This window comes from Myripristis murdjan, chromosome 12 (genome assembly GCF_902150065.1).
Source record: "Myripristis murdjan chromosome 12, fMyrMur1.1, whole genome shotgun sequence".
NCBI lineage: Eukaryota > Metazoa > Chordata > Actinopteri > Holocentriformes > Holocentridae > Myripristis > Myripristis murdjan.
This window is the reverse complement of record NC_043991.1, coordinates 29,544,910-29,572,422: the sequence shown is the minus strand read 5'-3', so window position 1 is coordinate 29,572,422 and position 27,513 is coordinate 29,544,910. Positions and strand designations below refer to the sequence as shown.

Sequence of the window (27,513 nt, the reverse complement as noted above, 5' to 3'; positions counted from 1 at the left end):
GAGGAAAATGCAATTGGGGTAAGTGCAAACATTTTCCTTCAAATTAAAACCTATGAGCTTGGCTTTTTGCCTTCCCTATGGATAGATAGAGCATATCACATCACTGTAAATGCCAAATGATACTACAAATTTAGCTTGTGACCCTGACACAGACAATCTGGAATCAGCTGATTTATGACAGCCATAAAGTTTCCCAGATGAAAATTTTACACATTCTGGAGAAAGGAGAATTACACTTACAAAGGAAATCTTTTTTTCTGCTGATTTTTCCCCCCTTAAATGCAGAAAGATGTTAGCTCAGAGAGGTAGGTCCTAGACAGGTGTAGGAAGGCCATATGTTAGGCTTTCCTAACATATGGCCAGCAGATACCATGGAATAGTAAGTACACAGCAGATACCAGGGAATAGTGAGTACACAGCAGAAACCAGGGAATAGTGAGTCACATCCGGGGCATTTTCGGTGGAAATGAAAGAAATATGGAGGAAATATGTGAGTCATTAAGTGCAAGAAGACAATTAGGCTTGGGCCTTCTCCAGGCACTGCAGGCAAGTACAGGGTGACACAAAAAAACGGGAACGTTTTAACAATCCAATAAAACCAAGAGCGATGGAAGAAAAATATTTTATTCATAGTAATTGAAACCTGAAAACATGCCATTTAAGAAACAATGATGAAATTTTCATTTTTTAAAAATTGTGCTGCCACTTGCTCATGTCTGCCAATACGCACTTCAGAAATTCCCGTTTTTTGGGTCACCCTGTATTAGTTGGCAAGTATTAGTTGTTTGAATACTTTTTATCAGAGGCAGCACAGTTGATCTTAGGGCATTATTAGAAATGTTCTTATACCTAGCTTTGGGAACTAGATGATGAGTTTTCTTTCTGGTGCTGCTGTAGGGCCAGAGGTTCGAGGGGGCTCATCCTGAAATGGAACTTCACAGGCAACATAAATAGCCAAGTCATGAAGTGAAGGTGTGAGAGCTCCCAGACCTAGTAGTCCAGTCATTTTGTGAAAAAACCTAGGACAAATTGCAAGAGAAGCAAACTCAGCTGATTTTGTATCCTCAGTTTGTCCTGAGTGAGGGAAAAAAAGTCCCAGGAAATCCCATTGGTGGAAAGTTTTGAAAATCACCTATTTATGACCACATATTACCAAAAAACACAGTTTTTAACACACAGGGGAAAGGGGTTCAAAATTTTACTTTCAGATATCACTATAAAAATTCATAAGTTGATTACACACACAAAGACAAGAAAAAAGGTCAATTACAAGTTCTTTGAATTATTCTGTTTACACATGCATATCACACATTATCTGATTTGATATGGGCTAATAAGGAATATAAGGAATAAATGCCAGAACAGAGATTTAAACAGTGAATTAAAAGGTTACTATATACACTATATTACCAAAAGTATTCGCTCACCTGCCTTTACTCATACTATGAACTGAAGTGCCATCCCATTCCTAACCCATAGAGTTCAATATGATGTCGGTCCACCTTTTGCAGCTATTACAGCTTCAACTCTTCTGGGAAGACTGTCCACAAGGTTGAGGAGAGTGTTTATAGGAATTTTTGACCATTCTTCCAAAAGCGCATTGGTGAGGTCACACACTGATGTTGGTCGAGAAGGCCTGGCTCTCAGTCTCCGCTCTAATTCATCCCAAAGGTGTTCTATCGGGTTCAGGTCAGGACTCTGTGCAGGCCAGTCAAGTTCATCCACACCAGACTCTGTCATCCATGTCTTTATGGACCTTGCTTTGTGCACTGGTACGCAGTCATGTTGGAAGAGGAAGGGGCCCGCTCCAAACTGTTCCCACAAGGTTGGGAGCATGGAATTGTCCAAAATGTTTTGGTATCCTGAAGCATTCAAAGTTCCTTTCACTGGAACTAAGGGGCCAAGCCCAGCTCCTGAAAAACAACCCCACACCATAATTCCTCCTCCACCAAATTTCACAGTCGGCACAATGCAGTCTGAAATGTACCGTTCTCCTGGCAACCTCCAAACCCAGACTCGTCCATCAGATTGCCAGATGGAAAAGCGTGATTCATCACGCCAGAGAACGCGTCTCCACTGCTCTAGAGGCCAGTGGCGGCGTGCTTTACACCATTGCATCCGACGCTTTGCATTGCACTTGGTGATGTGTGGCTTGGCTGCAGCTGCTCGGCCATGGAAACCCATTCCATGAAGCTCTCTGCGTACTGTACTTGGGCTAATCTGAAGGTCACATGAAGTTTGTAGCTCTGTAGCAATTGACTGTGCAGAAAGTCGGCGACCTCTTTGCACTATGCGCTTCAGCATCCGCTGACCCCTCTCCGTCACTTTACGTGGCCTACCACTTCATGGCTGAGTTGCTGTTGTTCCCAAACGCTTCCATTTTGTTATAATAGAGCTGACAGTTGACTGTGGAATATTTAGGAGCGAGGAAATTTCACGACTGGATTTGTTGCACAGGTGGCATCCTATGACAGTTCCACGCTGGAATTCACTGAGCTCCTGAGAGCGGCCCATTCTTTCACAAATGTCTTGTTTCACAGTCTGCATGCCTGAGTGCTTGATTTTATACACCTGTGGCCAGGCCAAGTGATTAGGACACCTGATTCTGATCATTTGAATGGGTGAGCGAATACTTTTGGTAATATAGTGTATATAGTAACCTTTTAATTCACTGTTACATAGTAACCTTTTAATTCAAGTAATTAAGTAAAGTTATGTCTTACTTTACGCAAACTGTAGTCACATATAGTAATTACTCTCTCTTAAAAGTAATTGGTTTACTGTGCTACTTTCTAAACCCAAGATCAGCCCTTACCAGAGGGAGAACATCTTATAATCAGTACACATCATAATAAATACAAGGCTTATTTAAAAAAAAAAAAAAAAAAGTAAAAGTATCCAGTTCCAATTCAAAAAATTACATGATCCAAAGTGGTAAGTAGTTTCCATGTCTTCATCAGTCTTTTAGTGTATGAATTATAGGTTGTATAAAATTAACTTGCTTAACATCTTCAATGGACAGAGGGTAGAGTGGTGGGGCTAACCATATATTCTTCCTGCTTTGAATCCATATCTTTCAAGAGCAACATAATAGGAGGAGTTAGTGGATTTTCCTGATTTCTGAATGCTCTTGACAGTCTGCCCCAGAGTTCTGCAAAGGTCCAATTTTACAAACCTGTGTCCAACTCAAACCCCAAAGAGTTTAATCCCGCACTGGACCCAACTCGATGCAAGACCCACAACATCACCTGTAGCCGCTATCAAACACATCGCTCCACATTCTATTAAATTAGGGAATGATATCGTCAGCAAAGCTGCTGACGACATGATTCTCACTTGCAGTCGCAACAAAATTTATCCTGCATGCCTGTCTTGGCCTTGCAGGATGTGATGTCAGTAATCATATTTTCACCACTTCATCCCTGTTGGTCGATATGTAGCTTTGATTGCTGTCATCGTAGATAAAGAAATGTAGATACATTCACAATTTTAGGTGATCCCACCCCAATATGGCGTGGTCACCATATTTTCAATATTGATTTCCTACTTAATTCGAAGGGGCTCAATAAAGTCAGGTCAGCTAAGACATCAACACAGGCTGGTGAGGCAAGTGATCTTGTACCTGTGTCTGAATCTCCTGAACTGCTGAATTCATCAACCATGGTAAGTTTAACAAAGCCATTCTCATCCACACCACTTTTGCAATATATTTGGAGTTATGTTGTATAGAGCTTACCCAACAAGTGATATATTTCATAGGATCATCATTATGACATCATTATGAATCTACCGTTATCAAGTAAAATTTAAGATAGCTGAGGCTCAAGCAAGAGTTGAGGACTTGCAGAGGCAACTGAGAAATGCCAAGGATCATACAAGAAGACAACTCAAGTTGCTGCTACAAGATTTAAAAGAGAAAAATATGATTTTTCTCAGTGGTCAAGCTTTAGCTTGACCACTGATCTGGTAAAGTTTCTTCATTTAATAACTGATTCTTTTTGTGACCCCAGCAAACTAGCTGGGAACACCTGGAGGCCAGAACTTTGCCCAGGGGACACTATAAGGAAAAAAAACAAACACCTTTTCGTGCACTACACTGCCAGGGATTTCATACAACTTCATGTCCAAACATGAGAACTATCCCTTTAAATGTTAAATGAATGGACTACTGCATTCAAACTTACGCATTGACTCAAGCAGCAATTCTGTTTCATGCCAATTCTTTCTCTTTTGTCATTGTGGCTGCATTACTTTTTTTCTGAAAATGTGCTCAAACTCACCATTAGCATGCATTATAACCTCTAACTCCAATGGCGTTAAGTGGGACAATCTTTTTTTCTCGCCGGTTGCCATGGTGAATTGTAGTAGAATTGTAGAGCTCCATTAATGATGGCTTTTTAGAGATGTCATGCATGCACTTAGCTCAGAGTGAACATACTCAGAGTTGATTGAATAAATTCAGACCAGCTGTTCTACAACTGAAAGCTCAGAGTTTCCCACTTCAGGGTTCATCAACTCAGACTTCAGGGTTAGGCTCAGAGTCTTTTAAATCTGCTTTCTGGAATCGGCCCCTGGATCAGAACTCAAACAACAAAAAATCCATGAACAGAATCTACAGGGAACACAAGAGTCCATGACTTTAACCAAAGTCCAAAAATTCAATGCAAAAAAATTAATTCTGTATGTAAAATTCTCAGAGTATTTTACGTGAAGTGGGACAATCTTTTTTTCTCGCCGGATGCCATGTAAAATACTCAGAGTATTTTACATCACTGATTGTATTCTTGAAATAATTTATTAGAGACTCTGAATACAATGAATGAATACAATTTAGAGATGACTCTCCATCAGAACCATCAGGATGGGTGCCCTCAGGGACAGGAGGGGATTTTAGAAACTTTCTAAGGAAAGAATCAGACGAAACAGACTCAGAGTAACAGTCTGACCAAAAGGGAAACAGACTACAGACTAAAAACAGACTAAATACATTAAGGGACTAATGAATAGGGAACAGCTGAGTGGGCAGGAAGATCACTAGTAGTTGATTGGCTGGATGAAGATTGGATGAAGACAGAGGTTTATGAGGAGACTGTAGATAGGTGTGCAGATGCATGTGGAATGAACAAGGCTGGAAGGCAAGACAGGAGACACAGTGACAATTGATCATGCCCATCACTACTTCTTTGTTGTAACAATTTTGTGTTTGCTTGTTTCTGTTCAGGATCCTGACAGTGATGAGGCCTGGGCACAGATTTCTGTTGGGGTGCTGACATCAGCTGTTATCAGTAAGATGAGCCTCAGTTATGTTCAAATCAGCTCCACCCTGACCCAGTCTCTACTGCCACTGGTTTTGAGGGAGGTATTGTAATGGACAATCTCCAGAGCCTACCTGAAGCACTCCTGTTTGAGCTGTCATATGTTTTGTGCTTCCATCACCAAAAGCCATGAAAAACACAACTTCATTCCAAGAGTGGCTTGGGACTGATCAAACTCCAATCAAAACTGCAAAGTCTTAAAAATCTCCTGTTGAGTTAGAATGTAAGTCATCCTACGAGTGGCGTTTGGCATTAGATCTCACATATTTATGAATGAATAAGAAGCTCTATTGTTATTGTTATGCTTACTGAATGAAGCCACTTCAATGACTTTTGGTATTGGTTCATCACCAAGTTACTTTTTATTGTTATTACTGAATGAGGCAGTTCTTTCAACATAACGATTATGTGCTCAGTCATAAATCAGTTTTTAAAATTTATTTTAGAATTATAATCACTTAATGACTTAATTAATTACTTAAATTATGACTTTTATAGAGCCCAACTGATACATCGGCTGGCAAGTAGAATTGGCAGATACTGGACCATCACATATATTGCTAATCAAACAATTTAAAATTGTTATTCAATTGTCTATCCAACAGACCCCATTGTTTACAAAAAAAAATTACAACAGTGAGTTGACAGAGCTATGTTTCACAGCTGAAAATGTTAAAGTTATTGTTCACTTGTTAAATATCAAGCCTCCAGGTCATGTCTGTATTTTATAACCAAAGAACCTGTCTATCATTGTAGGAGGGTTTAAAACTGTTTTTGATGGCTTTTTGGGGGGTGTACAAGTCATGATAATAATAAAAGAAAAGTAATAACAGAAAATATGCTTATAATCTCATCTTTGAACTGTGTCACTACCTTAATTTTTAGGCTCAGAACTGTGTAAATGTGATTATTTGAAGAGAATGGAACCTGTTTTTCATTCAAATATAAATCGATATTTAAAGCACTGAATCAATGAAGCAATGAATGAGTAACACTTGTATGGGTTTATCAAGTAAATCAGATTGCTGTTCAAGTAAATACAACTGAGAAATGACAAGTTGCAGGAAATGTCACATTGGTCAGATCAATTTAAATAAAAGTGTTGTTTGGAATACATGCACAGGATATTGCACTTAAATGATTAAGTTATTTGGGATAGCAATGCCATATAGTAAGAGTACATCTAGATAAAATTTTGAAGTAGTCTTAAGTAGATCTACTTGTTGTGTAGTCACATCGTGTGAAAGAGCACATATTTCTCTACATTATGATGTGACAGTGAACAGTGAAAGATGTGAAAGTGAAAAAAGCATATGTTGTTTTTGCCGATGACACTAACATTTTTTGCGCTGGGGAGAACCTTAAGCAGCTGTTGAAGGAGGTATCAGATGAACTTGCCAAACTGAAACTGTGGTTTGATATAAATAAATTATCGCTTAACCTTAAAAAAAACTAAATTCATGATCTGAGTGGCCTGAGTAATGTACTGTGTTTGTTGAGTCTTATATCTTTAGTAACCTAACTAAGGGTATGTACGTAGGATAGGCACCTATAAGCTTTAAACTTCAGCCTAATCCTTTTGATCACCGTAACAGTGCAACTGATGTTTTTTTTTTTTTTTTGTGGATGTATGATTTTGTTGATGTATTATTTCATTGATTCTGTGATGATGATCAAATAAACCTAAACCTTAAACCTTAAACTCTTTTTTAATATAAATTGTAAAATCTCAAAAACTATAAAAGATATCACAAAGCTGTTTAGATGTCATGAAGTACAACCTGTGCTGACCCGTTCAAATGAAGCTTGTAGCTTAAAGTATGAAGAAGTATACAGTTCAAACATGGTATGGTTTGAACACTCTGTCCGCACATAACTACTAGTATTACTGCTACTAGGAACAGTTCTATTGCCCTAACCTGAACCCTAAGACTAGCTATACTATTCCTTCAGATTACTCACTCACCGTATCATTTGATGAAGGCTACCGTCCCTCCACCTCTAAGTATGTGTATTTTTGCTGTGGAATCTATCATCTTCTCCATCTCTTGACACTTAGGTAAATGACTGGCCCTACAATGACTGTGGCTGTCTGCAGTTGTCCCCTGGTTTAGCTAGGTTCTGAGTTTTTGTTGTGGGCAGAGAGCTGGTCATCTCAACAGTGCTTGATACTTCAGACCAGGTAAAGATAATAATAGCACAGAATCCACAGAAAATTGTATAATCTGGCTGTTATTATGACCAAAATCAATTTTACAAGCCCATAGGCCATGTTAATAAACATGACTAGACAAGTCTAGTTTAGCCGGACTGCCACTACAGTGTGCGACAGGAAAGTGCCCAGTTTAATCACTTAAACTGGCCATTTTCCTCTCTGCCATTCCATGCTCCTAGCTATTTTTGAGTCTTTCAGTGCAAATCCAAGTCAATTCTCAAGTCATTTAAGGGTGAGACTTTAAAGTCTAAAGTTACGTATAGAGTCACTAAAGGACCAGTTCAAGTCAAGTCAAAAGTCTTTATGACCGCAGGTCATGATGCTAGTCTTGAGTTGCATGTGTTCTGACCTTACCCATTACCGTGGCACAAGACCGTTCCTTGTGTACCTTTAGCCATTTGATTATTTTTACTGATTTTTTCCCCTTGTCTTTTAAACCTAGCTGTCTTGAATGAATTAAACTCAACATTGTAAAGGTCAAGTGATGTCCAGACATTGGACATCAGAATATCATCTATAAAATTTCAACAACATGGCATTTATGTTATCAAGTAAAGAAAATAGATGTCTTCCTTGGTATACTCCATGGAAGATGATTAAGAGTTGCTTCTTCTTGAGAGCATTCATTTCTCCAAAGGTTACAAGATGAGAGCCATGATATCGCAGGTCGGAAATGTGTAAGGGATTTTCCAAGGTTCAACTTTATTGTGAAAGGAGCATAGTCTATTGCATTGGTGCGGCAGTAATCAAAGCAATGTGTATCAAAGTAAATGATTTCATGTAAAATGTTTAGCAGTAAATCATTTAAGCAGGGAAATTATGTAAAGTGTTCATTTAAGATAAACAGTAAAACATGATACTTTCAGCAAAAGAAGATTTAAAACATTGCTAAATGTGCCAGAAGCTATGAAGTTACTGAAACTTTCCCAAGGGAGCATTCCCCAGGACACCATTAACTGGCCTTGGTGTTACCCAGCAAAACATGGCCATTTCCACCACTGATAACATTTAAGGCATCAAACAAAAAGGACTCTCAACCTATGGGAAAAACCTGGTGGACTAATGACTACAATTCAGGTTTTACATGCTCTCACAGCTGAAGGACTGGTGACTTACACTGCCTTGGCTGGAGCTTCCAGACAGCACCAATGATGGAACCTGTTGGTCTTTGTTATAAACTCACTGTTCTCTTCTTCTTTCTCTCTTCTCTCTGTGATTTCTGTGGTTTCCCTCTTAGGTGCCCAAATGAATTTACAGGTGATCGCTGCCAGAACTATGTAATGGCCAGCTTTTACAGTAGGTCTATTTCTTCTCTGTCTGTACTTGGATTGGAGCATGCTCACTGCATCTTACTTTTTTTTTCTCTGATTCTAAACAGAAGAACATTTGTTTTATGGGGCCCAGTCATTGTCCTTGCATGTTGTTTCCTAATTTTTCCCTAGTTTTTTTTTTTTTTTTCACTTGTATTGTTAAAGGAGTTTGTGGCACTGTGGAAGTTTGGAGAAGTAGGATTTACATTGTAATGTGACAAGAAATAGAACTCTTCACATATTCTCAGCTGGAAGAAGTCTGTCAAGTGTTTAAATTTTACAATATGTAGTGTAATAAGAAATTGACCAACACTAGTATCAACAATTCAAAAGCCCTGCAATCCCTTTCTTTATCACTTGTACCACACATTATGACTGTATTGTTTGCAATTTGCTCACTGGGTCGGCACCTATTGTACACCTGTCTGGGCAGGAATGGGGTCTCCTCTCTCTGTGGCCCTTCTCAAGATTTCTTCCATTTTTTTCCCTGTTACAGCTGGGTTTTTCGGGGAAGTTGCCTGCTATGAGGATTAGTCACTGGGTGTTGTCCTGTTTGTTGTAAAATTGTGGGCATGTAAAGCCCTGTAGTTAAAAATGGACAGAGTACTGAAATGTTTAGTTTTTGCACTACCACCTTAAATATATTTTACACAAGTTTCAAGTGAAATGCTGGACATTTGTTTAAACACCAGGCAGGTGAATGAATATGGGATGTAGCACCTTTGTGTAGCGATATAGTGGAAATTGTATGAAAGAAATTGGTGCCACCAGTTTAGAAGCAAGCAGGTTGGAAAATTAATCCTAAATGAATCCTTAAGGAACCTTTCATCCTTTAAAGCATGTTATTTAGTCGCATCTCTGCTCAAAATCATGTTGTTTGCTGGTGCCAGTCCAGTTCATTCATTGTGAAGCAGCACATTGCTAAACTAGCCATGTGTGCTCATGACAAGGAAGGACCAGATGGATCAGTCAGTGTATATATTCCACTCATGTGGTGTAGCAAATACCAATGTATCTGTAAAAACCTGAACTAATAAATAAGTAGATAAAAAATCTTAAGTAAAAAGAATGATTTTAACTGCGGAGTGTAATATGTTACACATCTATACATCTGCCTGAAAGCAAATGAGGGTCTTAAGCTGTTGTGTAATTTGTAGTGAGGAGAAGTTGCCTAGGTTTGAGATGAATGGATCAAGTGGGATGTTGAAGTTGAACACCTCAGATGGTGGACTGAATGGGTGTACAAAGGCTGGGTGCATGAAAGTAATCACCTGGGGGTACATCTATTGTAATTATCCTACAACAGAGATGCAACGTGTGATGACTCAGTTGTTTCATGCAGGAGACAGGCTAGGCATTAATTGAAGCTACGTAACTGAGTATCAGGAGCAGGACCACACCTCAAACCATGCCACTCCTGGCATTCGTACCCTACCCTAAATACCTGCGTAACCGTCTCCTCCCTTTCGCTGTAGTTATTCTGCACCAGAACCAAGATTACACAACCTAACCTCATGAATCGATCACATTAGAAAACAGTTAGTTACTCCTTAATCTGACAACCAATATTGTCTGTCTATTCACCTCATCACGAATCTGGACTTCATCTTTCTATCCCCATATGAAGATGGACAATCATGTCTAAGGATTTCATCAACCCATTGGCAGACCCAGTAACAGAAGCTGAAAAAATCTATACCACCTCTGCGCCTGAGACCCCACTGTCTCTAAAGGCTGCTCATGAAGCGTGTGAGTTCAGCAAGCCATAACACAGTCTCTTCCATAGTCTGTAGTCTGAAATCATCCTGTCATAGGGATTTTATCCTGCCAGCATCATCATCTTACCTTGCTCAGTGAGGTTCCCAACCCTGAAATCCTTGCCTCAATGGCAGCTCTTCTTGTACTTAACCCCTGCAGTCTTCCTTTTCAACCCTGTCCAGCTCAGCAGGCAACCACCAACTTCATCTTGACTACAGCTGATCCACCCATGCAGACTCTTTCATCTCAGGTCTGTTTCCAGTCCAGCCTTGGGCCCGGAACACAACCATCCTGATCCAGCTTTACATGAGTTCCTTATTAAGGGTTTTAAAGAGGGTATCAACTATCCATCTCTTTCAAAAGCAAAAACCTCCAGTCAGCCACAAATGAGTCTATTGACCATCAGCAGAGTCCATCAACCTGCTTGCCAAGGAAGTTAAATAAGGCTACATAATCAGCCCATTCCCTCCTCCATAGTTAACTTCTGCATCAGCTCCCTCAGTATTGCAAACAGGAATATAGGTTACTCTGTAAGTTTATGATGTCTGTTAGATGGTGAGCGCATGCGTGGCGTCTGATCTCTCCCCGCCGTTGATTCCAAGTGAAGATTTCTCCCTTAACTATGCCACCATCAGTCATGCCATTGCCCCCCTTAACATGCTAGAAAAGGGACAAGGCTCCCAAAAGCAGACATAGAGCTTTCAAGGTTCTCCCCATCCACCCTGACTTCTCACGTCTATTCAGCATCTGTTGGTGAGGTGCATATTACTTTGCAGTTTGGCTCACCTTCCGTTGCAAAAGCAGCCCTAAACTCTTCAACACTCTGTCTAAAACCTGTGCTGAATCATGTCCAATAACTATAAATCACATACCTCCACAAACACCCCCCACCCAAATCAATTTAAAGCATCACTCCCAGTTGAAATGCTCAACTGAATCAGCCTACTGATATCCAACCTCCCCCTCACCCCATGCTGCACAAAATGCCAACTTTTCACTGTCTCTACCACCTAAACTTTGCCCAAGACATCATTCCCCAAGGGCAAGCCTACATCTCTCAACTGGTATCAGTTTCCTCCTCCACCTCATCCCTCCTGGACTCCTGAACTGTCTAGGACATCTTCTTCCACAGTTCAAGCCATGCCAAGCCATGCTCAAACTCCTCGCCAACTGAAAGGATCACCTTCTTCTTTAGTGACCACCTGACTTACCCAGATGATGTTCATTTGTACGCTGCTGCTGCTGTTAACAGTTTGGGGTTATTTATACAATGGAACATGGCTCACAGCAAATTGGCCCCCGCAGCTTGCAAGAGAATACCAGATTATATCCTGTGCTGTCTTGCTGTGGGGTCACGAATGGTCCTCATTTACTTAGACAACCTTTCAGTTGTAGACATCATCAACAAAGGACCCACCAATCCATCCATCATGCTCCTCATATACTGCCTAATCTGGTTCTCCATTAAACACCAATATGTTCTACATGCAGCTCACATTACTGGTTACTCTAGTACCCTCCACCCTCTCTTCCTCTTTCACAGTTAGAAAAAATGTCTTTTACCTTCAAGACCAGTTCAACATAACGTTCCCATTTCTTGACATTGACACCCTGACCTGTTTTGTTACCTACACTCATTCTGTGATGGCCAAAACACACACCATCAAAGCCTGCCTTAGTGGCATCAACTTCTTCTTTGAAGTCCTGACTGGCCCCGAGCCTGGCCTCCAGCCATCCACAAATATCTTCACTTCTCAGAAGACTTTAATGTTGCTGCCCTCCCTTTACTGCTGACTTGCTGTCAATCCGCATCAATACCATTCTTTTGAGCTATTCAGGCATTCCTCATGTTGCTTGAACTTTAGAAGTCATGTTCTTGCTTGCATTTTTCAGTTTCCTTCAATGCTTCAGATTCTCCGCTTCAGCCCTACACTTCGCCTACATTCTGACTTGTTTCATTTCTCAAATGACACCCAGTATTTTGCTTAAAGCAAACTAAAACCAATCGGTCCAGTAAGTCTTCATCTGTGGCTTCCCCACAGTTCAGCCAGCAACCAGTAGTCCTACAAGCAAGATTCATGCATTGTACATTCATCTCAATCAACAAATCGTTTAAACACCTTGTCGATGGTGTGGTCCCTGCTAGTGAAATGGAGTAATCAATGACCTCTCAGGATGCTAGGCTGGGCCACCAGTGATTAGTCAATAGCAAAGCCCATTAGAGGGCTTTTGTCCTCACTCATAGAACCTGAGTTAGATCCATAACTAATATTTTTTCAGCACCTTAAATACCGGGGCCAGACATCAAAACTGGGGTTGGGTTGAAGCCCCGCACACTATGTTGCAGTTTTACCAGCAAATTTAAGTGATAAATGTAGCCCAGTAAATTTCATTGTAGTCTCACTCATTAATAAATAGTATAAAGTCATATATAAGCAGTTGCAATACATGATTAAAAAAACTGAGTTCATGAAAGTGCTTTAAAATGCACCTGTTGTGCATCATGATGCACTAAAATAATGAAATCACACTGATACAAATTTATCCTTACCAAGGAACTCAGGAATACATTATGTTCAAAAGCATATGAATTTGATTTGGAAGGTGCTGGAGACACACATATGATGAGGAAATCTAGTATTTTTTTTTTTTTTTTTTTTGCATTCCTGCAATTCTACACAGTCTAATATAGCACTGTCTTTAGGACAGGGAAAGTAAATAACTTGATCATTGTATCTGGTGTTAATTCAAATGTTCTTTACTTAGCCTCAGTACATTTTGTATCATATTTATAGTACAGCTATTTTAATTTATCATGGCTTGCAAATCAGCAATCAACAAATGTATTTATTCTATTAAAACTATGGATAAGCGAGCATAAAGGCATTTTGTTCGCTGAAAGGTGGAGAAAGTGATTTGCAGTGGTTACCTTTTGTTCTCTCTCTTTCTCTTTCTCTTTCTCTCTCTATCTCTCTGTCTAACTCACTCACTCATCAAGCACACATGCACACGCTCGCGCACATACACACACGCATGCACGCGCGCGCGCACACACACACACACACACACACACACACACACACACACACACACACACACCTGTTGACCAGCAGAGATTAGAATAGGCATGAATTTGTTTCCAGCTAGGCTTAGGATTGTTCATTGATAAATTTAATTATTTGTTAATTGTTAAAATAGAAAAAAAGGGGAAACCAGATCATTATTTATTATTTTTATTATTATTGTTGTTGTTGTTGTTGTTGTTGTTGTTGTTGTTTCTGTTATTGAGAGAAGGCCACATGTTGATCACATTAAGAGAGAGTTAACATAGTACCAAATCAAGCATTTTTCTGGATTGTTTAAATGTTATGCCCAAATCTTCACACTCTTTGACCATTCGTGATGTTTAATCTTACCATTACACCAAAGATGAAACTGATAAATACCAATCCTGTCAGTGAAATGAGCATGCAATCATTTTACACTCAGATTTTATGTTAAGCCACTTTGATAAACAAGGCCCACTGTGTTCTGTCGGGTTTGTGTATCATTGCTTTTGATAGTTGGTTAGCATGAATCCATCACCACCAGTAAGATTTGGTCACACTGACTTTTTTCATAGGAATACTAACCTAACCTTATGAGAGAAATACTACAGCTTTGAATAGCACCCCTTTGAAAAATACTGTTGTCTTTTCTTTTTGTCACCTTTCTGCCCTGGTAGAACATCTTGGGATTGAATTTATGGGTATGGATTGTTTGTTCCTCCTAGTTTGCAGATGTAGGATTAGAAGCTTGAGCCTGACCCTGTACTTCAGCCAGTTTCCTTTTGCCAAATGAAGGGATCATGCAGCCTTCACAGACTATACTCAGCACAAATAATCAATCACAGTCACTTTTCAAAAATATGGTTGCAATCAAGAACAACCCCTGCACTGTATTAATGACACTGCATTGTGATGCAGGCAGGCAAACAACATTCAAGTTATTGTCTTGACCTAAAGATCAATTTTGTTATAGTCCTCCATATTAGCCTACAAATAAACAGTGCAAATGCTGCTGATTGACTTGAGCACACCACGAAAGTGGCTGTACAGTACGCTGTATGTTCAGATCCCTTCAGCCCTCTCTCCCTGCATCTTCTGTTTCAACCAGTGTTCAGCATGTAATGACGGACCAGCATCACCTTCCTGCTAACTCCTTCTACCTCTTGCCATTTGTCTCCCCTTTTCCACTTCCACCTACTCACTTCTTTGCACACTTTAGAGTGACGCACTTCCACTCCCAAATTTTCACACTTGTTTGCTCCCTGTCAGCTACTTTTTCGCCACTACAAAGCTACACCGCTGCTCAGTACTCAGATAATCATTAAATAGTGTTTTTTATACCAGTTTGTTCATGGTAAGTTGAAATATGGTTATTTTTACAAACAGTATTTATAGTTGCGTTCATACATTTGATATCATTGTTTTTTCATACATGTATATAGGGTTTTTGTATAGTAGTTTGCGTGCTGGTCTTAGTGACTGGATGTTATTGTTGTTGTTTTTTTTTTTGTTTTGTTTTGTTTTGTTTTGGTTTTTTTTGGACAGGCATATCTTTGAAGCATGACGGACGCCTTATTGTGGCTAGTTGTGGTTAATGGCCAGGAGAAAGAGCTACTGAGCTCCTTTAAATATCTGGGGATTGTGTTAGACCAGTCTTCTGCCTTTTGAGATCATGTCAACTGCATTTACGAAAAGGCACAGCAAAGACTTGGACTATTGTAAAGCTTAGCCAATCCACTTTTATTAGAGTATATCAATTCCCAGTTGAAAGTAAACTTAATTTTAAGATCGTGTCCTGCCTCAGGTACCTGAATGTCAGGTACCCAACCAGACAAAGCTTTCCAGTCAAACTTGACAGTTCAGTAACAGGCTGCAAATAAACCCAGCTGTCACATCATCATGGCAGAGCAGTTGGATGTATGACCAAGAAGATCTTAGACAATGTTAACCAGCCCCTGAACCATCATTTTCATCTGCTGCCCTCCAGACAGAGGTGTAGAGTCCCCACTGAAAAGAAGAATATTTTCAGAAAATCAGTTGAAAACTTCCCTCTTCAGATTCAGATTCAGATTCAGATGAACTCTATTGTCCCCCAAGGGAAATTTAGTTTGGGCAGGAACAAGTTCCGGATGCAGCCACAGTCGCAACATCACAAAAATGCATCCTTGATGCATAGTAACACATAACATGAATACAGCCACTCACATGAGTATAACAAGAGCCTGGCCCTAAAACAAATACATTGGAGCAACAAATTAAAGTTAAAATGAAAGCTCAGCACTCAAAGAAGGTAAAAAAATAAATAAATAAATAATGACAATTCATAGAAATTAAAATGAATGAGGTAGTAATGTACCCCAGAGAATTAAAACAGAATAAATACTCAGTAAGTGTAGAATACAACCATAAAATTGCAAATGACAATTCTTGAAAATTGGATAAGTATGGTAATAACATACCCAGTAGAGTTAAAATAGCATAGTGCTCAAGTAAGGAAAAGTACAAAATGCAACCACTGGTAAATAAGAAGATATTGAGCACACAACTAATAAATAACAATATTGCACTGTCAGTATTGAAACACCAGATGAACCAACGGGTTCAATGGTTAGAGTCTAGTCAGCACTCTATCTTTCTTGTGAAACACTGCCACCTGCAGGGCGTGGCAATGCCTGTTTTTTGTTCAGCAGTTCCACAGAAGAAGGGAGAAAGGAAAACTTATATCTATTACTTTTACATCTTATAGATCTGTATCTTCTGCCAGATGGTAACAGGTCATATTCTGAAAATAATATTTCAGAATATGACCAAGCAGTATATTTTGAGCCAGGCTGACAAGCTTTTGCTTGTAAATGGATTTGATGGACGAGTAGTCAGTCTTGCTTATCATTTTCATTGCTGTATTCACTGTAGGCTCTTGCTATGAATCATCTCTGGAAGCCTTTCGAGGATAAAGGTTTGGAAAGTTAATGAATGAACAGTGGTAATGAGTGTAAAAAAGCTCTCCTACTAAAAAAGAGCCAACTAGTAGACCAGGGGTCCGCAATTAAGTTTGGCCTCGGGCCAGATTTTTTCCAAGCCATTACATGGCGGGCCACAACCAAAACAATGGCTAATTTATTGAATTAATAGGGGAGGATGAAAATGATAGGCGCTCGTGAAATGACAGAACAGACGTACTGGCGTCAATAATATGACGCCTATGTCCGTTGTTTGAGTGACAACTTGTGTTTTAGAGACTATTGGAATTTCAGCACCAGGCGCTGTCCGCTGACGTCATTTGTTTTTGCATGTTAAGCGTCCACGCTGCAGCTCGCTGATGCGCTTATTCACCCTCGTATCCAGATATAACAAATAAGAATTTAGATCGACTGAAATGTTTCTGTTCTGAAAAATGAAGTTTCCAAATAAAGACCTTTTTTGAGACTGTCAGTCTGATTTTTAAAAAGTATAATTTATTTATTTTTTTATTTTCGTTCTCTAGTTCAAACAATCTCACGGGCCAGATGTTTTTGGTTGCAGGCCACATGTGGCCCGGGGGGCGCTAATTGCCGACCTATGTAGTAGACTATACAAACACTATACAAAACACTTTTTAGGCAAGAAATGGAGGAACAAAACTCTGTTGAGCTGTCCTCCCTCCTCATCAAACTGACAGCGGTTTTCTTCATGTTCTGAAGATATGCCAAACACTGTACAAACAACACTTATGTAAGAATAACACAAGCTAACACTACTATATGATCACTCAGACCACCTGGCTGACCACGATATAAATTTCTCACAAAAATGCTATACATAAAGGCCTGAAAAAACGCTAACATTAAATGTATGAATGCTAAATATTATTTAATTCTATATGTAAGGACAATTTTGAACCAAACAACAACAAACTGGTGTAAAAAACATGATTTAAAGATCGCAGAAGTAGCGTGGCAAGATGGCTGACAGGAAGTAAATAGATGTGAAAACTTTGGAGCCCAAGTGCGTCACACTGCATTGTGCAAAAGCTGAATTGTATGTTCTCAGGATTTTTTTTTTATATCCCCTCTTTCTTTGTTTAACTCCATGGATAGTCCCTATTCTCATTACAGCGATGGCTGTTGTTGTCTTGTAACTATAAAATGGTGAATGCTCATGAATTTCTAGAGCTGGCTGAATGGTCTCCATAAATCCATTCATTTTAATTCCTTAGAGACATAGTAGTTACAAATCTCTTTGCAATAGATCCCTTTATAACTGGCATAAAAAAAATGCATAAATCATTCAGTTGTTTGTATTCCAAGTGTTATTTCTAAGTAGTTCTAGATTGTTTAAATTATGAACTATTCCTATTTTACTGTTTGTGACTGAACTCCAGCATTGAATGCCAGCATTCTTGGCACAGTGGACTGTTACAAATTTATTTAAGAGAGGGTTTTTGTCCTGTCACTTCCTCCATTCATTATTTTTTAAAGATAACCTTGGACTAACACATTCTGTCTGCCTGTACTAAGCAGAATCATCTCCCAGCTCAGTGAATTAGATTTCCACAGCCAATGGCCACTGCTACATAAATCCATCTGCTGTGAATGTAAAACCTGAGTGTATGACTCGAATGGCTTTTTGCGTGAGTGCATGCAAGCATGTGTGCATATCCTGCAGACCTGCATGTTGTGGAGTTTTAAGAACTGGCTGTCCTCTTTTCCAGAAGCCGAGGAGCTGTATCAGAAACGTGTATTAACAATAACAGGAATCTGCATTGCACTCCTAGTGGTTGGAATCATGTGTGTGGTTGCCTACTGCAAAACAAAGTAATTCTTGTCACATTTTTAAGCTTAATTGAAAAATACATAAACGTAAAATTGCATTGTTGTCCATTTTCTATTGTTCTTAGTGCCTGAAAATAGAATAATTGCGTAATCATACAATTCCTAATATTAGGTTAAAAACTGTGGTTAAAAATCTGCCTTTTAGAGCATGCGGATTCTTCCACTATTTTGTCCAGCAGAAAGCCAAGCAGCATCAAAACACAGGTTCTTTCTCCACAAACAGGAAACAGAGGAAGAAGTTCCATCATTCTCTGAGACAGAGCCTGAAAAATGACAGGAACAACACAGCAAGCTTGGCCAATGGACCTAAGATTTCCAACTTGCCCCTTGAGAATTTCCAAAATGTCAACGTAAGTTATTACTTAATGATATTTGTGCCTCTAAAACCTGCACACTTAAATGCGCTGTAGGTCTTTGTTTCCTGCTCTTTTCATCCAATATATGTCTAAAAATTCAATGTCTATGCAGCATGCAATGGAGCATGAGACAGAGACATCCTTCTTCACAAGCCTGTGTGCCTCATCAGTCACCCACGTCTCTAGCCAAAGGTAAGCAACAAATTAGGAGACAGTGTGAGAGGACGTGTGACATAGCCCCTGGGCTGGATTTGATCCAAGGATAGTTACATGGCATGTGCCCGTGCTAACTGTCCCACAGAATGCCTCAAGGTTCGTCTTTATGAAGTGGGCAGCATCTTTAGAGACAGCCCATTCTCATTTGCAGAGCATCAAATACTGTCGGGGTGGATGGTGGGTGTGTAAACCACAGGACCTTTGTGCAGAAGACCCAAGTTCACAGCGAGACCTTTAGTGTATGACTGTCACCATGTTAATTTCTTACCTAGACTCTGAAGGCCTTTGCACACCAAGTCCATATTTTTCATCCGACATTGTCACACATTTATAAATAAATACGCGAGGTGTAAATACTGCATGCATGATCCAGACATATAACCAGATTTCCAGTTATGAAAATAGCCAACCAAGTCTGACTGTGTTGATCTGTTCTGGGGTAAATCCCCTTCCCCCTGCTCCCCAACACACACATAGCCAGGCTGATGCCAGCATGGCTATGTGGCACAGCGAGTCTGGTATTAGAAGGCTCCCACACACACATTTCAAGGTGTTGAAAGCCCAGACCTGTTCACTCAGTTGGAAATAACATTATCATAGCAAACTGATCGTGCTTATGAAATTAATGCCCGGATTTCAAAATCACTTGATCAAGCCCTAAACTTTGCTATCTCTTCCCTGATGTCTTTCTTTCACTCACTTTCAAAACAAATGCATGGCTACAACAGATCAAGGTCCTGATGACACAAGGTGGTGGTACTCATGGGAAGTGTAACCTTCATCCAGGGAGACACCACCACTCTTGTCCACAGGGGCCGACAAAATCAAGACAAGATGAAAGTTCCATGTATGCTTTAAGCAAATGTGATTTTCTCATGTCACGTTTCTTTTTTCAGTTCAGACCTGTATTCTCCCAAGAAAGGAATTTTGAAATCTTTTTTTCACATGGTATGACAGCTGCCCGCATATAGTGTTTAGGGGTCCTTACCTATGCAAATAATAATAATAAAAAAAAAGCTCTGATACATGCCAGGAGAGATTAATCATTCTGCGCACCTGCGTAGGAACAGTGTTGGATAGTTAAGAACTTTTGGTGAATCTAGAGTTTTTTTCTCTTAACAGAGAAATAAGAGAGAATATAAGAGAAATTTATGAGCATGTTGCTGCATCTGGCCCATTGTGCTTGTGTTACCAGCTACAGACCAAACCTGTCTCAATCCTTGTAAACAAACTCACACTTTGCCCTGTCTCTGCAGCTGGAATAACGGCTGGAGCAACGGTGTTCTCTCTGGCAGCGAGTCAGTCTTGGTGATGTCTGTGGTGGAGAATAGCCAACCTGCGACACCGAGCCATCAGAATCATCTGAATGCCTCAGGTGGCACCAGAGACCTTTATGACACTGTACAGGACTGCAGAGACAATCCCAGCTCCTACAGGGACTCGCTGCTCAGCGATAGGTAATGGGACTCTTTGGCAACATTAACTGGCCCAAGCACATTAGAAGTGTTGTTACATTATTAATGGCGTTGCAGACCAGTCTTAAACGAATTGCATGTCTTGTAATATTCATTTACACATAGTCAATTATTTCTCATGAAATGACATGAGTTTAAAGGTGCACTAGTTGTCAGATACAGTCACTGGTGGGAAATCCTCTTACAGGAAGAGATGAATCAAAACTTAAGATTATAGCACTGTTAAAAATGTAATTGCTCTTTACCTTCAACAGACAGGGGGCAGACTGGTCAGGACAAACCTCCTCCAGACTCACCTTGTCCCATAGATTTTATCGATGGAGACAGTGGATTTTCCTGGTTTCTGGATGATCATGAATAATCTCCCTGACAATCCACCCACTCTCTGTCACTGCTCTCTCCTCAGCAGTTTATTGATCCAACCTATGGTATTAGATGATATGAACGCAAGCGCATGAGGATATTACTGTAGCAGAATTATTTGCAAATGTGTGTGGAGAGTTGTGTAACTTTATTTCAATCTGAGTGTGTGTAATCAGATTTGGACATGTGCAAAAGAATCTCTGAATGCATACTGAAACTTGTGAATCTGTAAAAGAATCTGCAAATGTGCACAATCAGATTAATTAGTTCTAAAAACTCTTCTGTTAAAATCGTAATTCATGCTCCTGGGATGCAAGCTCTTAAGAGTATAAATCCAAAAATCCTCCATGTGTTTCCTCAGGAAACACATCACCACCACCATAGAACCTATGTTCTCCATGATGCAGTCCTTCAGAGAAGGTTCTGTCTCTGCTGCGTACACTTGGCTGCAGGAACACACTAATCATATAGATCACATTCTTTTTTGCAGGTGATAAAACTGATATTCATAGTTTTGCCAGATACTGGATGATTGAAACTTTTAGTGTTTGTAGAGTACTTACTGTTACACAGTTACCACATTTAAAGTTTCCGCTAGGTGTGCAATCAAATATCCCATTGTAGTTGGTGTCAGTATGTGTTCATAGCATTGGTGCAATAAAGGCTTATGTTGTCCTCCAGTTCTCCATAGAATGAACTAATCAAGAAACATCTTCAACACGTTGTAAGTAACAACTTCATCAAATGAACTGTCTAAAAATGTTAATGGTAAATGTGTGTTTCTTGTGTTAGGTATGTATCAGCTGTGGCAGATCCAAATCAGCTGTCTCCGATAACCTTGACCTCTCCAGGAACACCAGGATCTCCTCCCTCAGAAATGTTGGCTCCCACGTCCAGCCTGGCCACCTCTGTTCCTTCAGTGGTCGTCAGCCCCTCTGCTGAGGAGGAGCACCCTTTGCTGTTGGCCACCACACTTCAGTCACACAGCAAATCCTCATACGAACACCATAACCAACTCAAGAGAAAGTCTTCTCACTATAACCACGGCCAGGACATCCACAGCCCACCACCCAGCCCGCCGATCACCATGGAGGATGATGATTACCAAATTTCATGTGGCCATGACACCACAGCTGCCATGGTGCCTCCAGTGTCTCCTCAGAATCTATGTGTGAAACTTGACAATATCAGCTCCAACAACAATGGCCACAGCGCCAAAAGACCAATAGCCAATGGCCACATGGGACACAATGTGGAGTACAATGTTGGCAGCATGCTAAAGAATGAAACAGAAGAAGAGCCTTTGAGGAGTATAACACCCTCTCTGATTGTAGAAAACCCTACAGCCCTGTTGGTCAGGTCTATGGACAGCAGCAGGACTAATCCAGCATCATTAAATGACAACTGGCAAGCCAGGTTGTCCTTCACAAAACCAGATCCAGTTGCAGAGTAAAGTGAAAAAAAAAAAAAAAAAAAAAAAAAAAAAACATTGCTTAGGAATTTTTTTTCTTCAAGATCCTGAAAAAAGAATAGCTACTGTTAAACCTTTATTTTCTATAAATTAAATATTTGATGTGAAAAGAATTTTAAAGATAAATAGAAAAAAAATATTTTAGTGATGTAACGAATGAAGACTTTTATAAGTAAAAATAAAGTCAAATAAAATAAAATAAAAATAAAAATATGTTCAAGTCATGGAGGTGAAGTGCCATACAGTAGTATGTAGCAATGGTTCACAGTATTTCAGTGGAAAAAAAAAATATCAATGGTGCCTTCCTCTTTGGTGTGCTTGAGGGATATGTAACAGGGCACACTGGGCCATATACTCATCATTTTAATCCTGCAGTTAACAGTCCTACTGATCTAAATAACAAATAAAAGAATCTGTGAGTCGCTTTTAATGTCCAGCAGTTGGAAGTGCCCACTAAAACGCTTACACCGTAGTTTGTTAGGAAATCTTCTCTGTGTTCAAACTGCATGTTATCCCTGTTAATGCTGTGATGGGATTCTGGAGCTTTCTATTAACTTTTCACACCAGCCACTTCCCTCCTACACCCACAATGGTTTATCTGGTCTATCAGATGTCCTTGGCATGTTAATGGACTAGTCTCACTGGTACTCTTTTGGAAATACAATAGCGCACTCCAAAACCTGTACTGATGGGAAAAAAATAAACAGTTAAAGAACCATACCAATGATTCTGCATGTTTAGTGTAATATCTGCAAAATGTATGTACTTCACGTTTCGGCTAATCTTTTCCTGAAATATTTTCATCTACCTTTTCTCCAGCTGTTGGTTTCCATTCATCCCACTTTGATATGAAAGTGAATCATCACTGTAATAAAGACAACCACATTAGTTTTCCTAAGAGCAGCAGCACTGTTGAGTTTTGATGACCTGAAAATTGGACAGAGTGACAATGTCTGCCGATTGTATTCCCTGGGAGAACATTTGTACAGCGATTTATTATTTCCATGGTTTATGAATGGTGAGGAGTTCCACTCAAAAACAAAAATTCAAATTTGAAACTTGACAGATTTTGATTATATGTTGTGAAATACTGAGTACCCCTGCATGATTTGCAAAATGGTTTGCTGCGTCAAAGGTGGTAAATAGGACATTCAAAATCACTGGTATGGTCCTTTAATCAGTCCATTAGCTCCATCTCACAAGAGAGGAGGAGGAGAGACGTCAGAGATGAGATAATCACAATACAGGATGAGCTATTTTATGGACATTCATGGACAACTGTTACATAAAATTTCAGTCTACAAAATCTGGCCGGACAGCATTTTCAGGTATGGCAGCTGGAATTTGGAATTGCTTGCCCTCAATATTGGAAAGTGCAGCTGAAAACTGGTTGAAGGAAAACAAGTCATGTAACCACTGATCATATGAAAGTGTATTGACATGAATTAATTATTTTTCTTTTGTTTTTAAGATGGTTGAGGTCTCTTAACAATTGACTGAGAGAAAAGCAGTCATGTAAACATTAACCATAGATAAATGTACTGACACTGACATAATTGATGACTCGATTGTTTTTCTTTTTGCTTTCAATAATGTAGTTGTGTTTTCCTTTTGCAATGTAATCCTTGCCATGTGTTTCAACTATATTAAAGACAGTCACTACAGACAGTGAGAATTTGTCAGTGGCATTTTACATTGTCCCTGGCAGGGCATGAGTGGGTATAGGCTAACAACAGGCTAGCCTCAGAAACTATTGCCATGGAACAGACCTAGACAACCAAATTATATGGCCTAATGCTGAATGACTGGCAGCTGTTAGGAGAAGAAAGTTTGGGACAAAAGCATGATCATTTAACCACAGACATAGAATTGGACAGAAATGGCTCAGGGCAAGTCTGAGTACTTCTAGATGGTTCCCGTTGCCAAGGCAACAGCTGCACTAACTGACATCACCATGTTGACAGAAGAGTTTGATTATGTTGGTGAAGGCTTGCTGAACTGCTCACAAAAAATATCCTGATCAGCTGATCAAGATTACCTGACATCACAACCACAGGTAAATGTGCTGGTTTTACCATTAAGACTACCTTGAGCTCGTGCGGTGCATACTAGGGCTGTAGTCAACCAAAAACTTGGTTGACTGAAATTTGACCCTCTCTTCAACCAATCTTCTGGTCAGTGGGAAAAAAACAAACAAAACAAAAACAGGGCATCTACCTATCATAATGTGCTTCACATTATGTTACTCTAGAGTACAGTACACTGACTGCACTGTAGCCTAAATGAATTCTAAATCACAAAATGCAAGTTGTAGCATATTGAAGCATTTTTAACCTAATTATTTTATATTGGCATCATGGTCAGTTTTTATCCCTGCCTTGTTGCAGTACTCACTCTTACAGCATGGTTTCAAGTTCTCTTGGAATCTGGCAAACTCACCTCCTCCTCTTCCTCCTTCTGAGTGGGTCTAGTGGGTCAGCAGTCACACCATAATCTCAGTCTGGGTCTGAATTTTCTAATTTATTTTTGTTGTCATCCTCAAAGTAACTGCTGTACAATGTTGCATTCCTCGCATAGGTCGTTAGATCGGGTCATTGTTTCTGTCTGATGACCTCAATATAAGGAGCCTCATATAATGTTCCTGCAATCAGCTAACCAGTTAACCGACTAAGAGCACCCAAACAACAAACAAACAAACAAAAAATGCATACCATAATGCATTTTGAAATCATCTAAAATGCTCTCCAGCTTTAGCGGACGATGGGGCCATATATGTTAGAAAACATAGGGAAAGCAATAGAGAAAGTGGAGTAGTGGTCATATGAGCTAGGGTTCAAGTCTTGCTACACAATGTTTGCAAAGAAGCGCAAGATTGATGCCATGAGGTTAACATTATATAGTTAGCTGAAGAGGATGTCAGAGGGGTGTCAGAATTTAAGTAACTGGGTGTATGGCTAGCTGGCAAATATACATGGAAAGTACATATCAAACACCTGGGAACAAAATGCAAAAAGTCATAAATCTAATATAAGCTATGGCTAGATATGACTTGGGGGCAGATAAATAGTAACTATTTGACATTTATAGGGCAATTATGAGGTCAGCAGCAGATTATAGTTGTATAGTGTATGGGGCAGCAGCAAAGTCATCATTGTAAAAAGTGGGCTGACTACAGTAGCCCTACTATTATGTATAGGAGCTATTAAGTCAACCCCCATTAACACAGCACTAATAGAAGCAGGGGAGACATCGCTGGAACTAAGAGAGAGAAGAGAGAAACTTGCACTTGCGTGTTGGGTCAGGCTAAAAGCAAGTAGGGAAGAAAACCTCACAAAGAAAACACTACAGGACTGTTGGGAATATTCTAAGCTCCAGGGGGCTGGGTTTGGGTGGAGAGGGGAGGAAAGAGTAAGGACACATAGAATGGATGCCTTAGAATTCACCAGGTTCACCCCAGTTAGAAGTGTACCACTTTGACTTTTCCCAGAACTAAAGACAGACATCAGTATTCTGGAAAAGAAAAGAGAATGGCAAATGAATAAAGTTGGAGTTTAAAATATCCATACAATACAATACAAAATATCCATCTCCAAGAGACCATCTAACCAGTTCTCAGTATATACAGCAGAAATAGTAGTATCCATTACTGGGCTACAGTGGGTTGAAGAGGTCAGACCTGATAGAGTGGTGGTCTGCACTGATTCAGCAGACATCTTGGAAAGCATACATTCAACAAAATCTGTCAGAGGGGACTTTCTCATTGAACTTTATCATAGTTTGCGAAGACTTCATAGAGTTGGTATCAGAACTCGGCCTTCATGAGGCTTGTTTGTATGAGTGTGTTTGTTTCAGTCTTTTGGATGTATTACGTATGCTTGGTGTTTTGGTGTTGTCTTTCTGTCTGTCTGTTTCTTTCCGCCACTCTGCACACCTAGTTGACATCCTGCCCACCCACCTGTCTGCTATCAGCTCATCAGCAGGTCCTTATATGTGTGGCCTACAGTCAATCCCTGCCGGATCATTGTACCATACACGGTTTGTCTGTGTGTCACAAGTCTAGCCTTTTATGCCTGTCAAGCCAGCTAGTCTGCTAGCTAGTCGTTTGCCTGTCCGTCTGACATTGTGTTTCCTCTGCCTTAGTTGCCAACCTGCTTACCACCCTGGTTGTCTGTCCACCATTCAAGCCTGCCAGTCTGCTCATGCTCCCAAGAAACCATCCTGCTGGACCAGACTCCTCACTACGACACCTCACTACTCCCACTCTGTTCTCTGTCACAGCTTTACAATAAAGCTACTTGGTTCATCCTTACCTCCTACCTCACTGTCTGCATTTGGGTTCAACCAACATTCATGACAGGTGGTATAGATGTACAGTTCTGTTGGGTACCAGCACATGAGGGGGTGAAGGGGAATGAGGGTGCAGATAAACTAGCAAAACGAGCATTGTAAAAGGAAATATCAGTACGTGTTCTGCTTGGAAAGGGAGAAGGAAAAGCAGTGATTAAGTGGAAAATAATGGAGATATGTGGGACAGGAATGGAATCTGATGGGGACATTGGGAACAGAAGGAGAAGAAGAGCAGGGTACGAATCACCAGGAAGGCACTAATTACTTTCTTAAGTGGCGGAAGGTTGGTGGGTAGAAATTAAGTAATGGAGTAAAATGACATGATGTTACACACTCTTGTGCAGTAAGTGGTGTTATGCGCCTTGAATTGTTTGCAGTCCAAAAGTAAGCCGAGAGAAGAAGAAGAAATGCGCTCCGGACTTAATATCCCCTGTAGCACTGGTGTGTATGAGCAGTGTGAGGTCAGCCCCCTTCCACCTCCATCATGGAACAAGACAAGGCTGCCTCCTATTGCCTCTTCTGTTTGCAACCACCATTGAGCCTTTCGTCATCTGGCTCTACAAGGAGGAGAACTTTAGTGGCGTCACTCGCTTAGGGGGCAGTCATAAACTGTTTTTATATGCCGATGACCCTTGTCTTATATGTCACAGCCATTGTCTTCATTCCCTGTACTCATTTTGAAATGATTTGGTAAGTTCTTAGGGTACACATGTGCTCAAGAGATTGCAAACTCACTCCTCCCATTCAAACAAATGATCACATAATTTCATTTTCCTTGGGTATTGTTATCACAAAGTCATTCCCTAATATCTTCCATGAATTTTCCTCC

General features: G+C 40.0%; 1 protein-coding gene across 1 annotated transcript in view; it reads left to right on the top strand.

Moving 5' to 3' along the window:
- The window catches only part of nrg1 (neuregulin 1), a 48,798-nt gene extending 25,710 nt beyond the window's left edge, over positions 1 to 23,088 (top strand). Inside the window, exons 3-9 of the mRNA XM_030065324.1 lie at positions 8,768 to 8,826; positions 14,323 to 14,346; positions 18,336 to 18,438; positions 18,680 to 18,806; positions 18,925 to 19,004; positions 20,285 to 20,485; positions 21,659 to 23,088. Coding sequence (XP_029921184.1) covers positions 8,811 to 8,826; positions 14,323 to 14,346; positions 18,336 to 18,438; positions 18,680 to 18,806; positions 18,925 to 19,004; positions 20,285 to 20,485; positions 21,659 to 22,319 — 1,212 coding nt within the window. The 5' untranslated portion in view covers positions 8,768 to 8,810 and the 3' untranslated portion in view covers positions 22,320 to 23,088. The remainder of the gene's footprint in view (positions 1 to 8,767; positions 8,827 to 14,322; positions 14,347 to 18,335; positions 18,439 to 18,679; positions 18,807 to 18,924; positions 19,005 to 20,284; positions 20,486 to 21,658) is intronic.
- Positions 23,089 to 27,513: the final 4,425 nt, after the last annotated feature.